At 43.1% G+C, this 21,285-nt stretch overlaps 1 protein-coding gene across 1 annotated transcript; it reads left to right on the forward strand.

The window, feature by feature from the left end:
* Positions 1–3,430: 3,430 nt before the first annotated feature.
* SODALDRAFT_317911 (acetylglutamate synthase) lies at positions 3,431–5,747 on the forward strand. Its single transcript, XM_028609366.1, has 3 exons — positions 3,431–3,658; positions 3,709–3,867; positions 3,919–5,747. Exons 2-3 carry the CDS (start codon positions 3,715–3,717, stop codon positions 5,740–5,742), a joined length of 1,977 nt encoding a protein of 658 aa, XP_028462624.1. The 5' UTR covers positions 3,431–3,658; positions 3,709–3,714; the 3' UTR covers positions 5,743–5,747.
* Positions 5,748–21,285: the final 15,538 nt, after the last annotated feature.

The following is a 21,285-nucleotide window of genomic DNA, read 5'->3' on the forward strand; positions in this document are numbered from 1 at the left end:
GGATTTTGCTTAAGAGGTCGTCGCTTTATATAGCGGTATAGAATCCGAAGGCAGAGCGCTATAGTGGCGTTATTTTTACTATCGCGAGGACCGTCGTAACGGCCTTAGGTATCTAATAGGACATATAGCTAGAATTAGTGGCTACTATAGTATATCTATATAACCTTATCCCTTAAAAGGACCTCTAGTAGAAAACCCCGTAAGAGAAGATAAAGGATTAGAGTAATAAATAAGGGCTGAAGAAGATCCTGATAAAGCCTATCGTTAGCTACCTAAAGAGGTATAGTTATTGAGCCTATTCACTAACCGCTGACTACTAATAGAGTCGTAACCGTAATGCTAAGTTAGCCGAAAGAGTATATATCGGGTATTTAATTGGCTACGAGAGCACTAATATACACCGGATTTAGGTTCTAAAATTAGGGAGGATCCTGCGTACGAGAGATATTACCTTTAATAAAAAACTCTTATATAAAGATCGCGATATAGAACCGCCGGTTGCCAAAGAGGTCTTCGACCAATTAAACCTGCCGGTGGATTATTAACTCCACGATCCTCTTGCTATTACTACTAACGTTACCGATCTTCTGCTTTAACTACTACTAGAGCAGAATACTATAAGAGAGGCTATAGCGGCGGCTGCTGCTACTGCTAGTGCTTCTAGGGGGGTGGATAGAGGTGTAGGTTTAATAACCACTACAGAATCTACAGAAGAATAATAATAGCAGGCAACTAATTAGGAGGCATAGGAGGCATATAGAACAGGGTAAATAAGCCCTAAAACGCCTTCCACGCCTCCGGCGGTACCTGCTTTAATAACGCCTTCTATAATTACACCTATAATTATACTAATAGCACCTGTTTTCCCTCGTCTAATAACTATAAACGGCCCTCCTATACCACTAACCAGAACTACGGATCTGCCGCCTATTTGTAAACGATCTGACGATGTCGAAGATTAATCTAACGCTAATACGGCCGTAACCGGCTAAGCCGTCGAAATAAGATTATTATCCCCTAACTAATCGGTTCTTAACGAGGAACTAACTCCTGCCACTACTACCGCCGTTAACCCGGTATATACGGCTCCTACGACGGCTAAGTCTCCTTAAGCCTCTTCTTCTACTACTACTACTAACTAATCTTCCTCTTCTACTAGTAGAAGAAGCCGCCCTCCTATTATTCCGACGGCCGCTACCGATTAGCCTACTTATAGTAGGCGTTTAAGCGGCCGATATACCCCTCCTTCCTTTTATACCTTCTATAATTACATCGAGATACCGAAGAAGCCGCTACTACGCCGCTATATACCCAAGGAACCTCTAAACTAGTCTTAAATACTAAAGAGTCCCTATAAATTAGAATAGATTAAGGCCGCATTATAGGAGGTCGGCACGCTTAGGTTAATAGGCACCTTTAAACGGTAGGAATAGTCCTACTAGTACGGGTAAGGCTCGGGACTGTCTAAATTAGTTCTAAGGCTACTAGACCTTAAATGGGGTTTTAAGTATAAGGTCAATCCTATAGGCTACGTTAATAAGTTTAAGGCACGCCTTTGCATTTAAGGGGGTTAATAACTAAATAACTACCTTAACGCTTACGTCTTTACCCTCGCTAGAAGGACCTTTAGGTCCCTAATAGGTATTATAGCCCACTTTAATCTTAAGACTTAGTAACTTAACGCCGTTAATGTATTCACTAATACCCTGCTTAACGAGGAAATCTATATTAAGGACCCTCCTAGTTAGTAGTTACTTTAGTCGGCTACGGGCCTTAAAGCCCACGATTAGCTCGAGGACGTTTTAAAGTAATCCACTTATATCTCTAAATAACGTAGAGGGATTTAACGGCTACGCCGGGTATTATATAGCCTACGGCGTTTCCTAAAGCTATAGCACTAATAGCTCTCTTCCGTACTAGGTAAGTGCAGTTTAAAGTAATTAACCGAAGACGATTACGTCTTTAAGAACAAGATCCTGATTACTTTCTTTTACGTTAACGATATTATCCTAATCTACTATAAAGAATATTAATCTGCTGCTAATAACCTAGTATAGTAGATATAGAAGAGCTTCTAAATTGGGAATCTAGGACTACTTCAGTGGTTCTTTAGAATCCATGTAGGACGCGATCGTTAATAACGTTAACTATGGTTATCGCTTAATAACTATATCACCGATAAGATAAAGGCGGTATAGGTGGATTATAGAGGTTATAGGGTTAAAAGGCCTTTTCCTTATCCTACTATTCTATAACCTGTAAAATAATAAGTCTCCGAAGACTTAATCTATCTATATCTTTAGACGGTCGGTTCTATTAACTACGCCGCCTATTAGACCCGGCCTAATATCTTTAAAGCCGCTTCGAGGATTACCGAATTTAGCACTAAACCTTTAAAATAGTATTATAAAGCTACCGATAAGTGCCTAGAGTATCTCGGCTTAATAAGGACCCTATACCTTTACTTCGGACCACGTAAAGACTACTAAAAGCCTATACTCTTTTATACCTTTAACGCCGCCTTCACGGACGATTATAAGACTAGGTATAGCTTATAAGGCTATACGACCCTTCTTTTCGGGGGTCCTATAGACTAGAAGGCTAATAAGTAAATAAGCGTCGTGACCTCTAATACCGAAGCCGAGCTTATAGTATTTTCTACTACTACTAGGCAGTATATCGCGATAAGGCGCTTAATAAAGGACTTAACGCTAACCTTTAAGTAGGAACCACTAATAGTATACTACGATAATCAATAAACTAAGTAATTACTAGAATCTCCTAGGCCGTAGGTTAGCTTAAAATTAAAGTATCTTAATATCTACGCCCTTTAGATCCGATAAACCGTCTAAAAGGGGACTGTCTTAATTAATTAGATCCTTACTAATAATATAGTTAGCGATAGCCTTAGAAAGGTACTCCTACCGTAAAAATATAGGGAGTTTATATATCTGCTTAGTATAGAGGTCCCCCCGAAATAGGATTAAAGTAATTAATAGGGATAAAGTCCTTCTATTATATTTTAATTAAAGGAAAACGGTTAATTAGACCGTTATTTTAAGTGTTTTTATACCCTTATAGACTATTATCTAGGTACTGTTTTTAATACTTTTTAACTGCTTTTTGGCTTTAACGCCTATAACGCCGTTAATTAATATCTAGGCCTATTTTACCCTAGATTTACGGCTTTAAATTTAAGCAGAACTGTTAGCATTAAGCTTGTAGTTTTAGGGGGGTGTGTTAGATACCTATAGCCACCTTATCGGGGTATAATAAACTATATTATATTAGACGTGTGGAGTACCTCGATCCTATATATCTATAGTTATTTCCCCTGCTTTTCCCCTATAGTTAGACATCCCTATAAAGTATCATAAACTTCACTTAGATAAATACACACACAATTCCGCGTACCTTATTTGTGTTCTGACAATTACAGACAATTATCTTAATCAATTTACCCTGTAATTTTGACACTATTTTTGACCCTTCCGGTTGCGCTGTATCTGACAAACTCTGCATAGGTGTACTTTTGAGTCCGTGGATACGGAGTGGAGAGCCTCCAAATTAGTCTACTGAGTCAATTCGAGATCCCCAGCATCGCACGACAGTCCATCACCCTTCGTCGATAAGAGAGGCAGGAGCTTTCAATATAAAGGTGATACCAGTTCTCTTCCTGTTCGGCATATCACAGCTAAGATCTGCCAGGCACCAATGATTGTGGGCAGTCATGCCTCAGCTCGACTACGGAGCGTTCACAGGCTCAGCAGTTCATGCCAGCTTGTATCGTGTATCCGGGATCACCTTAGTATGAGAGCGCCATGGAGTAGCAAGTCCAATGAAAAGAGAAGGACCGAGGACAGACAAGTAGCCACCTGTGGTCTCCCGGTATTATACTCAACCTGACATGCTCTGCAGGATATTGTCGTGTCCGTTCTGCAGGCTTCAGCAACGAGACGTGAGGCTCAGGGGTATCTCAAGAAATATGCCCCTCAAGCGCCGCAGAAAGAGACGCGCTCGGCTGGGAAGAACTCGTCCTCCCTGCCACCATTCGGCCCATATCCGTTACGATCCATACTGACCACCCCCACCAACGACATTATCCAACAAAGAGCCCAACCCCATCCCGTCCGTACTCTAGAAGAACCTCCCAATGTGGCTTTGGTTAAACTACGTCAGCTTGACGCCTTGGATGACGAGGCTCTAACTGGAATTGCGAAGACCCTATCATATCTACGCAAATTGGGCCTCCTCAGTATCATTGTTCTTCATCAAGAATTGGCCGCATCCAGGGATACGTACAGGCATCAAACCCACAGAATTCAAATAGCCATCGACCGTTTCGGGCCACCGGGTGCGAGGGTGCTCGACCAGATCTTCATGGGCAATCCGGCACGTTGCTCGAACTTCATGCCTTCGAGTCTTGTAGTCCGGTTCCCACATACGCTGATTCGTGCACTCGACGACGATGCTCTGGTCATCATTCCTCCTATCGCCCTGACCCACGATATGAGTACAGCGGGTATTGTGGATCCGGATAATGTCATCGTGGCTCTCGTCAAATATCTGTCGGGCTTGCAATTTGAAGACGCCGATGACGGTGTGTCCCACCCCAACGTTTCGATGTCACTGCCGCCTAGAATTGCATCCGTTGAGCGAATAATCATTCTTGACCCGCTTGGGGGCATCCCTTTGGTACATTCCGAGTCTTCTCACCGGTTTATAAACTTGGAACAAGAATTCAAGCACATAATGGAAGAGCTCCGACATGAGGGTGCGGAGGAAGGGCGCGAGGCACACCTGATTGACGAGTCACGTCGTGTACACATCCGGAATCTGCAGCTGTCCCAAAACGTGCTCGCAATACTCCCGGAAACGTCCGCGACAATTATCACGACGCCATCGACCGCTGCACTGAAAGCTATTGAACGAGTCCCTGCTGTCGCGACCCGCAACCGACTAAACCCTCTAATACACAACCTCCTCACGGACAAGCCGGTTCTTTCACCGTCCCTACCACTGGAGCGTGTGCGGACTGATCAGGCAGGCAAGGTGCCCTACGAGAAAACGCATCTTACCACCGTCGTTAAACGCGGAATGCCACTCACAATTTATCCTGACCCTACCAACGGGCCATGGGTGCCCCCACGACCAGGAGAGGCCCGAATGAAACTTACAGATACATGTATAGACTTGGGGCGACTGCAATTTCTCATTGAAAACTCATTCGGTCGGAAACTCGAACTCCAACATTACCTCGACAGAGTCAACAATACTCTAGCCGGAGTCATAATCGCAGGAGAGTACGAAGGGGTTGCGATCCTGACGTGGGAGAAGCCATCTTGCCTCGAACCCGAGGCAGCGTACCAGAGTGGGCGACTGGTGCCATACCTCGATAAATTTGCGGTTCTTCAGAATCGCCAGGGCAGTGGAGGAGTGGCAGACGTTGTCTTCAACGCGATGGTCAGGAGCTGTTTTCCCGACGGCGTATGCTGGAGAAGCAGGAAGGACAATCCGGTCAATAAATGGTACTTTGAAAGGTCAATGGGCACGTATAAGCTGGGCGGAACAAATTGGCAAATATTCTGGACGACTCCTCATGTGCTGCTGGACAGCCTCACGCTACGAGACTATGAGGACGTTTGTCGACACGCTGAACCCTCCTGGGTAGATAACGGAACCCTAACTAGTTCTATAAGCCAGTGCCCAGACCGTACAGGAGTAATAGAGAAGTGCTTTTAATGCGCAATACTTATAAGCGTCTATATTATAAGTTGAGCTTTAAATTAATATGTATTTAATACTTATTACGTAGAGTAGTATAAGATAGTTATATACTATAAAAACGCGTTATTAATATACTAATCCACGGGCGCGTAATATAAGTAAAATCGACGAAACTACTAAGATAATAACTATAACTACCGCCTCCTATTATATAGACCTTTTTAATAATTAAGATAGAAATGAATAAAAATGGAATTAATTCTTAAACACTTAGATTGTTATGTACGAAGAAGTATGGATTCCTTCGTTGTATATGACTTATATAAGGAAAAGAAGAATACATTCCGAGATTCGGGGTATCGTATCTAACCCGAACGGAGGTAGTAAAAACGTGGTTATACGATATAGTCTATTACGTCACGCCACGCTATCTATTAGATAGAAAATATACCGCTATACTAAAAGGGAATTCCTTACCTATATAGGTACTTCTAGTCTCTTATATAGTATAACACCCCCCCTAGCCTTATATAAAGGACGATCTTCGTACTTAATAAAGGCTAGATATATTACTAGTATTAAGGCGGCTCTCTTCTATGATTGGATACAACGCTCCTCTAGTGGATCTCTCCAATTTTTCTTTTAAGATATCTCCTCAGCTAGGGTTCGAACGGGTTCCCTTTAGTAGGTTTGCAGGGAAGTTACAGGATAAATCCTCCCGGGCTTATAACTATTAGACAGAAAATGTACCGCGACACTAAAAGGGAATTCCCCACCTATGTAGGTACTTCTGGTCTCTTATATAGTATAACACTATCGTATGATACTAATATTCGATATAGTACTATCCTTAATAGTGTACTATTAGATATTTAATATACGAAGTAGTCTTATATATAAATCGAGGATATATCTAAGTATAATATAAGTATAGCTATACTATAGTAGAGCTCTAATATTAAGCCAGAGGCTCATATAAGTATAAAATATACTTAGATATTATTTTATAATAATATTAATACCCCCCTATAAGCTATTTCTCGTTATACGAAGCACTGCTTAGCAGAGTATATTATTATAGTTATAGGTATAACGTAATAATCACCCCGCCTCCTACTCTTTCTAATAGGTCCTTAAATCTGGTAATTAGGATTAATATATAGGCTTTAAAAACGCCTATTCACAACGGGCGCGTAATAAGAGTAAAATCGATAAAACTACTAAGATAGCAATTATAACTATCGCCTCCCTCCTAGGATACTATTATAAAGGTACCGTAACGCCGGCGCTATAGTGCGACTAGAGGATTCGATAAACGGCGTTATCCTAACTTCGACCACGTAAAATTCTTAACGGACCTATTTTTCGTAATATAGGCGTCCTCCCTCCCCCCTACCTTTTTAGGGCAGGATACCGCGCGGAACCGATATAAGACCGGAGGGGGATTACTACGCCCCCTAAAACCGAGAATAGCTAAAATTAAGGCAGAAATTTAGGCCTTACTAGCTAATAGAAACACGATTAAATAGGTCGTTAAGCTAGTAAAGGAACTAATCACGATACGCTATAACCGTAATACTACGGCTATAATACCGCTAATATATATATACGCCTCCGTCGACTAAGTTATCCGGAAAGAACTCCGAAAAGGAACTAGTAGTATAAGGGAGACTTAGGCTATTATTATAGCCGGGCTCCCGTGATAATACCGCCGCGAGACCCCGCCCCCTTAAAATAATCCCCGTTAAGCACTACTAGGAACTAATTTTCCGCTTAGGAGGCCTCCTCGAGGACTAGCCCCTGAAGGGTAGGACTCTAAAGGAAGTTATCTAAGCTATAAACGCTATAATTAGCTTATATAATACTATAGCGATATAAAAGCTACCTAATAAAGATATCTACCTTACCTTTATTAAAGGGATATAATAGTAGGCTACCTATAAGGAGTAATAGGTTAAGAAGGCTTTTAGTAAAGGAGTTATACTAGCTACGCGAACCTACCTTATACTTATAAAGCCTTAGGAGGTCCTTAATGCCCTATCCGAAAACCACCTACTAGTGTCCTTATAAGAAATAAATCCTAAGGGTAAATTCCTATAACCGTGATAGCGATTACCCCGATATAGTACTAATAGGATTATATTTCTCCTTATCGAATCGGCTTCTCTAAAGGGGCGGTAAGCCTTATCCGGAATACTATTCTTTTTAAGGGGGCTAGCTATATCTATAAACTATACGGCCCTAACCTTAGCCCCCCTAAGGTATTATAAATACCTATACTTTAGCTATAAGACTAGTAGCTATATTATAGTAGAGAGGGTATACTACTACTACGCTAAGCTACCTCCCTCCTATAACTCACGTTAGCCGCCCTACTTTTAGTAGTGCGGGCCGCGGCGCACTACTAAAAGCCTTAATAGCCGCCCTACTCCTAGGAATAACCCTGGTCTTCGGGCTTAGCGTAAACCGCTGTAACACGCCTAAAATCGGCGCGAAGGGTATTATTAGATAGCTAACTTAAAAACGTTTATAATATTTATTTTAGCCTATTAACCACGGGCGCGTAATAGGAGCAAAATCGATAAAACTACCGAGATAGAGATTATAACTACCGCCTCCCTCCCGGGATACTATTTTAGCGGCACCGTAATACCGACGCTACGGTATAGCCGGAAAAGACGTAGGATAGCGTTATTCCGACCTCGACTATATAGAATTTATAACGGACCTACTTCTCGTAATATAAGCGCCCCCCCCCCCCTTCGAGGCAGGATATAGCGCAGAACCGATATAAGACCGAAAGGGGGCCACCACGCCCCCTAGAACCGAGAGTAGCTAAGATTAAGGCAGAAATTTAGGCCCTACTAGCTAACGGGAATACGATTAAGTAGGTTATAGAGTTAGTGGAGGAACTAATTATAATACGTAGTACCTATAATAACGCCGGTATACTACTACTAGTATACTTATACGTATTTATCCGCTATATTATCCGAGAGGAACTCCGAAAAGGAATAAGCGGTATAAAAAAGACCTAGGCTAATATTATAGCCTAAGCTCCTATAACGGTACCGCCGCGGGACCCCGCCCCCTTAAAATAATCCCCGCTAGGTATTACCGGAAACTAATGATCCGCTAAGGAACCCTCTCTAAAGACTAGCCCCTTAGAGTTAGGACCCTAAAGGAAATTATTCAAGCTATAAATACTATAATTACCGAATAAAACGCCGTAGCGGTACAAAAGCTGCCTAGCGGAGATATCTACGTTACCTTTACCAAAGGGGTATAGTAGTAGGCTACCTATAAGAACTAATAGCTTAAGAAGGCCTTTAGTAAAGGAGTATAAACGACTAGTTATAGGTCGTAGCACTTAGTAAGATTGTAATAATAGATTATCTAGAACTAAGGAAGGAAGAAGGAAAAGGAGAAAAGTCTATAGCGTTAGGCTAGCTATAAGATGGCGATAACTAGGCGATATACGTCCGTTGAATAAGCGCGTAGTTAGGAAGATCCGGAGTATAGCCGGATCCTTTATATCGGGGTTAACCCGTAATACTATCACCCCCCTCTCCCTCTAGGGGTTATATAACCGTGCATCCCCGTTATAGCTCGGCTCCTCTTTACGTCACGGTAATAAAGGAATAGTCGTGTCTCTTTATCTTACCTCGCGCTTACCTTAATATTAAAGAAATCTTAGATCGCCTACTAACCTTTATTTATATACCCGAAAAAGTAATATAGGCCTCCCTCGCGTAAATACTATCCGTAGATATATCGGCCCTGTTTTCCTTATAGGCTCTCTCTTCCTCTATTCACCTCCCTACCTTTAATAATAATAATAATAGTAATAGCGGTTCCGTACGTATTCGTTCTTCCTTATAGCGACGACTCCTCTAACTTCTCCTATCTTTAGATAATATTAATAATACTCGGCTAGTTTAAGAGTTTCCCGTCTAAGGTAAGCTATCTCTTACTCGCGATTTCTGTATAAGGAACGCTCCGCTAACTTATATCGTTTCGTAAACAGCGCTAGCCCCCGGCAATAATAAGGGTAATAATAGTAGTAAGCGTGCCGCCGATAACGATATAGGTATAATACTCTTATACATTATAGCGATATTAACTATATAATAGGTCGGGTTATCGCCGCTACCTAAAAAGAAGAAATCGGCGGGTAATCGGCCTCCTAAGCACCCTTTGAGTGGTATTTATACTAAGCTATACCTTTTTTATATATGTAATATCGCTAATACAAAGTATAAGTGCCTTTATCGTAGTTAGACTAATTAGGGGAAGAAATACTATATATACTCTATAAAGATATACTAGTATACTCCTCTTTTAGTATACCTTAAAGGCTATGCATAGAGATTATTTAAGATAGTTACCCGTATTAGCGATAATAATAAGAACGCCCCTATATAACCTCCTCCCCTTTTAAAGTTATAACTATATCGCTAACTCTTTTTCTAGGAGTAAAAACCGTATCTTAACGCCTATACGGCGTTTTAGGATACCCTTATAGCTACAGAAGCGATAATAGCGATACTACTTATAGCTATATATCCCGTAAAGGCTCCCGATATAGTAATCGCGCTAGACCCTTCTCCTCCTTAAAAGGTCTAAGAAAAGGTAGCACCGTAGTTAGCCTTATTACTTTTTCCTAAGGTTAGTATTATTATTATTATTATCGATCTTACTCCGCTATCCTAACTAATCTATAGGAGCCTTTCTAGGCTATACGGTCCTTCTTAGGTAGCTATAGGGGGGAAAACCCGGGTAAAACCCGGGGAAAACCCCTATAACACTTCCTTAGGTGGAGTAGTACCGCTATAGGGCCGATATAGCCCTGGTTCGTCTCTACTATATATCTGGATCACACCTTTAGGCTAATAGCTAACGGGAAGTATAGTAGGCTAGTAGTTAAGTAGGTTAGCCTAAGCTAATCGTTAATAGCGGAGTAGGAGCTAAGGGGGTACCGCCACGCCTCCGCGGTACGGAGGCCACGGCCCTTTAGCCTTAGCCTCCCTACGTCCCCGGGGATTATGCCTTTTATTCCTTCTACTCGGTTAATAAAAAGAGTAAAGGAGGTAAACGCCTCCTACCTCCCCTAAATAGGTTCCTGCTATATCCGGCGGCAGGTAGGGGGAATAAGGCCTTACCCTATTATAGGAATTAAATAGTTAATATCCCCTAAGACCTTTATACCTCAATCCTCCCTCTTCCTCTTATAACGCTAACGAGTTTATTATAGGTTTTTCCTAATCTATTCCCGCTAGTAGTCTTATAGGTGTATCGTTACGGCCTATACTAACTAGTATACCCCTTTAGTTTCCTTATTATATTCCTATCCTATTTTAACTATAGGTGCCTTATAGATAGCGTCGCGGTAGCGTAGTAGTATAGGGTTAACTAGGTAGTATAGTAGCGATTATATATAAATAAGTAATCCGAGTAATAACGTAATATAAGTTCCCTTTATAGCGTAGCGGTGCCTCGGTAGCAGCATGCTAATAGTCGTAGATATTATCCCCTAATAATAATAATACTAGTAGTAATAATCGCCGCTATAAGCGCGGTATAGTTTATATTATACCGTATATAGCCCTCGGTAGCGTTAGAGTAGTATCGTAGCGCTAATATAGGGTAGTTAGATTCGTTATAGTAAGTATCTAGGCACTTACCCCGACGATATAAAGCCTACGCTAATACCACGGGAATAAGCATAGCCTATTACTAGTGTACTAATAATCGCTATCCGTGTAAGGATATAAGTCGCCTAAGTGCCGTGGTGGTATTATATAGGCGTTAAGGTGGATATAGCTAATAGTTTAATAAGTCCCCCCCGCTACTAAAAAGTAGTAGTAATATCTTATAGATATCTACTAAACGTACGTAGCGGTAAAGGCCGCTAATAGCGCGGGTATCGCTACTATAAGTATTCCCCTTCGGTGCTATAGCGGTTCCACGCTAATAAGTTATAGGCTGAGGAGCGCCTAAGGACAGCGTCCCGGTCTTTTAGCCGGGCCCTAAACCGGGTATTACCTTCCGGTCACAGTCGCGGCGGCACTGTGTCGGTAGAGGTATAGGAATTATCTTATTAGATAAGGCGTTTAGAGGGTAAGATAGACCTTATCCTAGAACACCTTATAAGTGGCTCCCCCCCGGTCCCGCTACGGCTCCTTAGCGGTATTAGCTAATTAGCCTAATAGGGTCTTAAGTATATTAAGAGTAGTATTAATGCCTCCGAGGGAGGGAATAATAATAAGAGCTAATCGGTGTCGTGATAGTACTATATTAATACCGTTAGGGCCCCGGCTTATAAGGCCCCTATCCTAATACTTAATTAATTATCGTGCTACCTTATCCCCGATACGGTCCCCCTTCGGTATCGTGGGTGTTTTCGTCGGCCTTTATAACTTCGAGGGCGAGGCGGAAGTCCTTACGCCTTTTCCGTTATAGGAACTACCTTATAACTGCCCCGGCTTCCGTATCGTGGTCTAATATATCGTATAGATCCCCTCTAATCGTGAGTAGTCTCCCCACGGCACTAAAAAGCTCCCTACGCTCTTCCCCGGTTCTATCCTAGCACTAAAGCACTACGTGCTCCGCTATTTCTACCCCTCTATCGTTATAGGAGCACCGCGTTATTAAAAATCCCGGTACCCTCGCTTTTACTAAGAAGGCTCGTAGGCCTAGCTTTTCTATTCTAATTTAGGTAAGTACGGCGCTCTATAGCTTTAGGAGTCTTTTATATTTCCGGAGGGAGCGTTATATTAGGGGGCGGCTTAATACCGTTACGGCGTAGGTATATAGCCTCTATACCTCTACCTAGGTTTAACCCTAGTCTCTTATAAGGGTTTTCGTCGGGGCCGCGTTTCCGGCCTAAGTCGTTAGGGCGTTAAGTTAGGCTATCCACGCGAGGGCCGCGTAGGTCCTATAATACCGATTCGGTGCCGCTAAGGCTCTCGCTATAGCGTATACTCCGGCTAATATCTTATCTTCGGTTCCCTCCTTATATATCCGGCGGATATTCTAGGTATTAGGGCTTATAAGGTATAGGTTAAGGGGGGGGATAAAGGTCTCTTTTTCGAGGACCCTAACCGGCGTAGCTTTATAGGCTCTAGATACTAATCGGAGGCACCGGTTCTATACCGTTATAAATACCGCTATAGGGCCTTACCGGGGGCCGGCCCCTATCTTATAGACGGTCAGAGCATAGTAGGTAATCACTAGTCGTATTACTACGAGGTATAGTCTTTTTACGTCCGCGAAGCTATACCCCTACGTTACCGCGCTAAGCCTTAAGAGGGCGTATATCTAGGTAGTTAGGCGGCTTTTTACCTTGTTAGTATTTTATCAAGAATCGAGCTTCCTATTAAGCTAAACGCCTAGGAACTTTATCGCCTCCGCTACCGGTATCGAAATAGTATTAAAGGGAAACAGGGTAAATAAGGGTTAGCGTGACTTTATAAAAGGGATGTAAACACACTTAGCTAGTTTAAACTATAGTCCGCTTATAGTCTCCTATTCTAGGTATATCCTCTACACGGCGGCGAGGCGGTACTATATCTATACCTCCGTCCTGCTAAAGGCGATAATATTTATATTATCGGTAAAACCTACTACTATTATTTTAAGGACCCTTTCTAGCTCTTCGTATAGAGTAGAGATATAGAGGATAAAAAGGATAAGGGAGATCGGGGAGCTTTACGGTATACCCCCGCGGAGGTACCGCGGGGGGGCTATTTCGCTATTAAATAGTAGCTAGGCTATACGGTCCCGGAGGAAGCTACTAATTAGGGTATTAAGCTACTAGGGGTAGCCTTTCATTTTAAGTACCTCGATAAGGCGGGAATAGGGGATAGTATCGAAGGCGCCTTTAATATCTAGTTAGAGTATCGAAATAGTACCGCTATAGGCTTAGCTCGCCCTTACGGCCTCTATGGTTCTTTATACTACCGTCTTTATACTTCGCCCTATCCGGTTACTTATCTATCCTTCCGGGAGGAGCCGGTACTCCTCCGCTATAATCGCGATGCGGTCGGTAAATATCCACTTAAGGACCTTACCTATCATGCTAAGGAGTAATATCGGTTATTAGCCTTTTCTTATCCCGTAGTCGGCCAGCGGCCGACCTTCCTTCTTAAGGACTACCACGGTAATATAGCGGCACCTCTTCGGGTAATAGCTCGCTATAAGGCACGCTATAAACATAGCGCTAAGTCCTTAGTATAAGGGGGGTCTATATACTTTTAGGAGCCCTACTAGGAGTCCGTTAGGGCTTAGTACTGCCTAGGGTTTTATCTTCTTAAGGCGCCCCTATATATCCGCTACGGTAATGTCTGAGCGGACGTCCTACCCCGGCGGGGACTCTATGCCTAAAGGCCTAAGGATAGTAGGGGAGGGGGGGGGGGGAAGAATTTCCGGTTTAGGACCTTAGCCTTGTTTATATATATAGTTACCAGGTAAGCGTTATCGTCTCGGTATAGTAATAGTACTAATAGGGGTTTAGTAGTACATACCCTTTAGTTCGTGCCTATTTTTATAGCCGCTAAAGAAGGCTATCATCCTTCCCGGTTAAGTAAAGCAGGTACCGCTAATATATCTGCTTCGCTACTGCTATAGCCTTATCCCGGCGCCTCTCCGCTTCCTAGAACTTATTCTATCGGTTCCGGGCCTTCCTAGATATATATCTACGGTGGAGGCGCCTTACTTCCTAGGTAAGGGTAGTTAGCTCCGCGTTCCACTAAGGGTAGATAGGCGTCTAGGGGTACCCCTATAGTGGCGCGGCGCGGCCTTATCGGCTACAATTATAAGATCTACTATTTGGTTATCTAATACTAAGTCGATATCTTCTAGTAATATAAGGGGGCCGGTTTATTATAGCCGCGTAGTAGCGAGCTAAAGGACCTATAAGGGGTTAAAGTCTTTCTAGACCTAGCGGGGCCTAGTTAGATCCCGCGATAGTATCGTCGCGGTAGTCGGCGAGGCGTCCGTCTCTATAAGGATTCGGTCTATTTATAAGTAGTAGTTAGACCCGATAATAGTCTTATCCAGGCCGCTAAAATCGTAGCAGAGCTCTTATATTACCTATATAAGGTCGATAATACTAGTACGCCGGCCCGGGCGGTACTATATAGTTATTCCGGGGGGGGGTTACTAGGTTAAGGTTCTACCGGGTTATAAGGGTAAGCAGGGTATTAGCTTAGGGGTAGTACCGCGGTGGCTATAACTATAGGGGATAGTATAGGTTAAAGTCCCTTATAAGGACGTATCGGCTACGTAGCGGTACTATATCGAATATATCTTATAGGGGCGTATTCTAGGGGATCCTGGCCGACTAATAGTTCTCTAAGTAAATCGATTAGATTATAAGGGTATCGTCTCCGGTCCCGAATATAACCGTATAGGTATTACGGTAGGCCCGCTATATCCACGTATATAGCGGGTGTCTTTTATAGATATATAGGAGGGCGCGGCCTCCTCCCTAGATTAGCCGGTATACCCCTTAGGAGGGGTATACGGGGCTTTTCGTAAAGCGGTTAAGGCCGGGTTCCTAAATTACGATTATATCGTACTCGGCGCGGTACCGGAGCGGTAGCTCCCGCCGCGCCTAACTCCTCCCTATATTCTATAAAAGGATATAGATTTCTATTAATTAAAGGGGGCGGGGGGGTTAAGATAATATACCCGGTATAACCGGGGTCTAGCTTTAGGGTTCCTACTACGGTGCTTTATCGGCCCCTCGGGGGACTATATAAGCGCTTATCGGGCCTAGTATCGGGGAGCCCTCCTATCCCCTAATCCTTTTCGGGGGCCGACCTTTACCTTTATAGGGGGGTTAGTCCTAGTCCTAGGCGATAATAATCGGGGGAAAGATCTACGGCTACCGCGGGTATACCGCTTCGGTCTAACGGGTGATATTAAAGTCCTTAGCTCGGTACTTATACGCTTCACGGGTCTTCTCGGCCTCTTTCTTTAGTAGTTAGTATAAATTATTAAAGGTATTATAGTTTCCGGTATAGGCGGCGTAACGGCGGGGGCGCCCCGGCGCCGTAGCTTTATAATATCCTAAGCCTTAAGGGTACGCTAATTCAGGCTTAGTATAGTAATAATATACCCTCTCCGCTATAGGGTAGCCGTTTACTCGGTAGCCGAAGTATAGGTATTTATAGCACCTTAGGGGGCTAAGGTTAGGATTATATAGTTTATAGATATAGCTACCCCCCTTAAAGAGGAGGGTATTCCGGATAAGGCTTACTGCCCCTTCTAATAAAGCCGATTCGATAAGGAGGAGCGTTACCCTACCGGTACCGCAGCGGGGTACCCGCTATTATACTCGGATAATTTTTACCTTAGGGTTTATATCCCGTAAGGATACTAGCAGGTCTTCTTCGGATAAGGCGTTCAGGACCTCCCGGGAGATAGCTTAGCTAGTATAGAGTAAGTATATATAGCTAGGGTAGCTCCTTTACTAAAGGCCTTCTTAATCTATTATTCCTCGTAGGTAGCCTACTATTATACCCCTTTAGTAAAGGTAAGGTAGATATCTCCGCTTAGTAGCTTCCGTGCCGCTATAGTATTATATTAGGTAATCGTAGCGTTTATAGCTTAGATAATCTCCATTAGGGTCTTATCCTTAAGAGGCTAGTCTTCGGGGAGGGTTCCTTAGCGAATAATTAATTCCCGGTAATACTTAGCGGGGATTACTTTAGGGGGTACGGGGTCCCGCGGCGGTACCGCTATAGGAGCCCGGGCTACGATATTAGCCTAAGTCTCTTTCGTGCCGTTTATCCCTTTTCGGAGTTCCTCTTAGATAATATAATAAACGGTAGCGTGCAGGTACGTTAGCGGTATCGTACTAGTATCCTTACGGGTACTACGTATCGTGATTAATTCCTCTACTAGCTCTACGACCTAGTTAATCGTGTTCCTATTAGCTAATAAGGCCTGAATTTCTGCCTTAATCTTAGTTACTCTCGGTTCCGGGGGGCGCGATAATCCCCTTTCGGTCTTATATCGGTTCCGCGCTATATCCTGCCACGGGCGGGGGGGGGGAGCGCTTATATTACGAAAAGTGGGTCCGTTACGAATTCTGTATAGTTAAGGCCGGGGCGACGCTATCCTACGACTCTTCCGGCTACACCGTAGCACCGGTATTACGGTGCCGCTACGATAGTATCCTGGGAGGGAGGTAGTAGTTATAGTCTCTATCCCGATAGTTTTATCGATTTTACTCTTATTACGCGCCCGTGGTCACTAGGCGTGTCGAATAACCTATAGCGGTTCGTTATCCTAAGGTTAGTAATAAAGTAACTAAACTAACCTTACTTCCTCCGGTAACGGAGGTCGCTAATAAGGTAATTACGCCGGTCTTTTCTCCTCCTCTAAGGGTCTTAGAAAAGATAGCGTTAGGACTAAACCCATCGCCTTCGGAGGAGGTTATTATTAGGGCGGCATAGCTAGCCTTATCTCCTCTTTACGAGGTTATAAGTAAGGTAATAGTTTCGGGCCTAATCCCTCTTAATTTTATAATAAAAAAGAATGCCTATCCTACTACTCCCGCCCCCTTATCGGAGTTAACGTTATCGGGTAAAGACTTTAGGCGCCTTAGTCTTATAAAGTTAAGGGAGTATACTTAGTTATTTATAGAGATACTCGTACTTAGTTACGCTAATATTATAATCTCCGAACTCTAAGAATTCGCGGAGTATATGCGGGCTTTTACGCTTATAGGTATAATTATCGCTAACACGGTTATAATTCCCGATAATAATGATAATAAAGACGATAATAAGGTTAAGGAGACGGACTCTAACTTATAGCGGGGCGATAAAGGTAAGACTTTTACGGGAATCGATAATCCCGAGGATAGCGACTTTAAGGCTAAGGATATTAATCTAGGCTCATATTAAGTATAGCTAGGGCGCGGGGCCTATCCGGACTAAACTAAATCTAACTCTTACTCCTTTCCGATTATCGCGATATAATCGCTTATATATCAGCTCCTACATTATAGTAGCGTCAAGGTATTTAATAGGCTATTATTCGTTATTACTAAGCCGAATTTCCCTTTAAACTTATTAAGTGCCCGTGTTTTCGCTAATAGTTCTAGCGGTTCCTATATAGGCTTATACTATCCTACCTATCGTATTAATACCTTATATTTTAATCCCTTACCTCGCCTCTTTATCCTTATATAAAGGATTTCCTCGACTACCTATTCTTTACTATTAGTTACTTCTCGAATAGGCGGTAGTTAAGGGTTATCTACTATGTATCCTGGAAAGGGGTTATCGCCCGTATAATATAATAAGTCTATATAGAATTAGGGGTAGATTTATAATAGCACGGTAAGCTTACCTATATATAGGCTAATTACCTTTATAACTTAGTATTTACGATAAAACTAATTAAGCTTATAGGATAATCGTGCAGTCGAGTAGTTAGCTAATAATAGCTAGACTAAGTTATTAAGCTTAAAACGCTTAGCCGGTATACGATATTAGTTAGTAGACTCCTTATTCCGGAGCTATATCGATATAATTATAGCCTACGCGAGCTTAGTCGCTTCCTATAAGCGGCGTAGTAAGTTATAGGCCGCTAATACTCTAGGTTCTATAAAGGGCTTCTCGGGTATCTAGATCGGGTTAATATAATAGCTATATTCTAAGAAGAAAGGACTAAACCCTATTATAGAGCTTTTACGGTTATTTAGGGCTACTTATACCGCGGGTAGTAAGTAATCCTAATTATCTTAAGCGTAATAGATAAAAGCTTATAAATAGGCTTATACTTCTTAGTTTATACGCTCTATTACCTTATCGGTTTAAGGGTAATATACTATACTAAGCTTACACGATATCCGTATAAGCTCGTAAAAGTGCTTCTAGAACCTACTTATCTAGTTTAAACCTCGGTTACTAAAAATCGACCTAAGTATTCTATAAAACCGGAAATAGTAGTATAGGAACTATTCCGCGTAAGCTTCGGCTTTTATTATCTTTATCGCTTTTAATATTATAGCTTTACTTAGGCAATCTATAATAACCTAAAGGTAGCGCGCCTTCTTCTTACCGGCTAGTAGTAGGTCTATTATAAAGTCTATTAATAAGTCGCTCCGTATTCGCTCTAGTACCGGGAGGGGGCGTAAAAGGCCTTATTTCGTATTCCTCTATATATACCCCTTTCCGTAAACGTTATAATTCCGATCAATCGTCGGATATCCTTATTTATCCTTAGCTAGAAAAAGCGATATATTACTAAGGCGATAGTGTTTTTATATTCGGGGTATCCTCCCATTACTAAGTCGTGAATTAATTAAACGATCCTCCTTTATAATATTAACCCTTTAATAAACCCGGGGACCTAAATTTAGTCGCGGAATAATAATAACCCGGTTATAAAGACTAAGTACACCGTTATTTATAGCTTTAAATTAACTCCTGGGCTGCAGATTACAAATATAATAACCACGGGCGCGTAATAGGAGTAAAATCGATAAAACCACCGGGACGGAGATTATAACCACCGCCTCCCTCTCGGGATACTATCGTAGCGGCACCGTAATGCCGGCGCTACGGTGTAACCGGAGGAAACGTAGGATAGTGTTATCCCGACCGCGACGACGCAGAATTCGTAATAGACCCACTTTTCATAATACGAGCGTTTTCCCCCTCGCCCGTGGCGGGATATAGCGCGGAACCGATATAAGACCGAAAGGGGACTACTGCGCCTCCTAGAACCGAGAGTAACTAAGATTAAGGCAGAAATTTAGGCCCTACTAGCTAACGGGAATACGATTAAATAGGTTATAGAGCTAGTGGAGGAACTAATCACGATACGTAGTACCCGTAAGGACGCCGGTATAATACCGCTAACGCACCTACACGCTACCGTTCGTTACGTTATCTGAGAGGAACTCCGAAAAAGGATAAACGGCACGAAAAGGACCTAGGCTAATATCGTAGCCCGGGCTCCCGTAACGGCACCGCCGCGAGACCCTATACCCCCTAAAATAATCCCTACTAGGTATTACCAGGAACTAATTATCCGCTAAGGAACCCTCCCCGAAGACTAGCCCCTTAAGGATAGGACTCTAAAGGAGATTATCTAAGCTATAAACGCTACGGTTACCCGATACGATACCGTAGCGGCACGGAAGCTACTAAGCGGAGATATCTGCCTTACCTTTACTAAAGGGGTATAGTGGTAGGCCACCTATAAGGAATAATAGATTAAGAAGGCCATTAGTAAAGGAGCTACCCTAGCCGTACGCACACCCTATGCTGGCTAAGGTTATCCGCCGGGAGGTCCTTAACGCCTTATCCGAAGAAGACCTGCTAGTATCCCTATAGGATATAAACCCTAAGGTAAAAATTATCCGAGTATACTAGCGAGTACCCCGCTATAGTACCGGTAGGGTAGCGCTCCTCCTTATCGAATTAGCTTCGCCGGAAAGGGTAGCGAGCCTTACCCGGAATACCCTCCTCTTTAAGGGGGGCAGTTATATCTATAAACTATACGACCCCGACCTTAGCCCCCTAAGGTGCTATAAGTGCCTATACTTCGGCTACCGAGCGAACGGCTACTCTATAGCGGAGAGGGTATACCGTTACTACGCTAAGCCCGAATCGGCGTACCCCTAAGGCCTAGGATATTATACAGCTATAATGCCGGGGCGCCCCCGCCGCTACGCCGCCTATACCGGAGACTATAATACTTTTAATGATTTCTACCGACTATTAAAGAAGGAGGCCGAGAAGACCCGCGAAGCGTATAAGTACCGAGCCAGGGACTATAATATTACCCGCTAGACCGAAGCGGTATACCCGCGGTAGCCGTAGATCTTTCCCCCGATTATTATCGCCTAGGGCTAGGACCGACCCCTCCGTAAAGGCAGGGGTCGGCCCCCGAAAAGGATTAGGGGATAAGAGGTCTCCCCGATACTAAGCCCGATAAACGCCTATATAGTCCCCCGTAGGGCCGATAAGGCACCGTAATAGGAACCCTAAAGCTAGACGCCGGGTATACCGGGTATATTATCTTAACCCCCCTCCCCCTTTTATTAATAGAAATCTATATCCTTTTATAGAATATAGGGAGGAGTTAGGCGCGGCGGGAGCTACCGCTTCGGTACCGCGCTAAGTACGACGTGATAGTAATTTAGGAACCCGGCCTTAACCGCTTCACGAAAAGCCCCGTATACCCCTCCTAAGGGGAATACCGGCTAATCTAGGGAGGAGGCCGCGCCCTCCTATATATCTATAAGAGATACCCGCTATATACGTGGACGTGGCGGGCCTACCGCGATACCTATACGGTTATATTCGGGACCGGAGATAATACCCTTATAATCTAGTCGATTTACTTAGAGAACTACTAGTCGGTAAGGATCCCCTAGAATACGACCTTATAAGATATATTCGACACGGTACCGCTATAAAACTAATACGTCCTTATAGGGGACTTTAACCTATATTATCCACTATAGTTATAGCCACCGCGGTATGACCCCTAAGCCGATACCCTGCTTACTCTTATAACCCGGTAGAA

This window comes from Sodiomyces alkalinus (assembly GCF_003711515.1).
Source record: "Sodiomyces alkalinus F11 unplaced genomic scaffold SODALscaffold_13, whole genome shotgun sequence".
Classification (NCBI taxonomy): Eukaryota; Fungi; Ascomycota; class Sordariomycetes; order Glomerellales; family Plectosphaerellaceae; genus Sodiomyces; species Sodiomyces alkalinus.

Coding starts and splice junctions, on each gene's coding strand:
- SODALDRAFT_317911 (XM_028609366.1), top strand. CDS start 3,715: ATGATTGTGGGCAGTCATGCCTCAGCTCGACTACGGAGCGTTCACAGG. Junction 3,868..3,918: donor GAAGGACCGAGGACAGACAA/GTAGCCACCTGT, acceptor CATGCTCTGCAG/GATATTGTCGTGTCCGTTCT.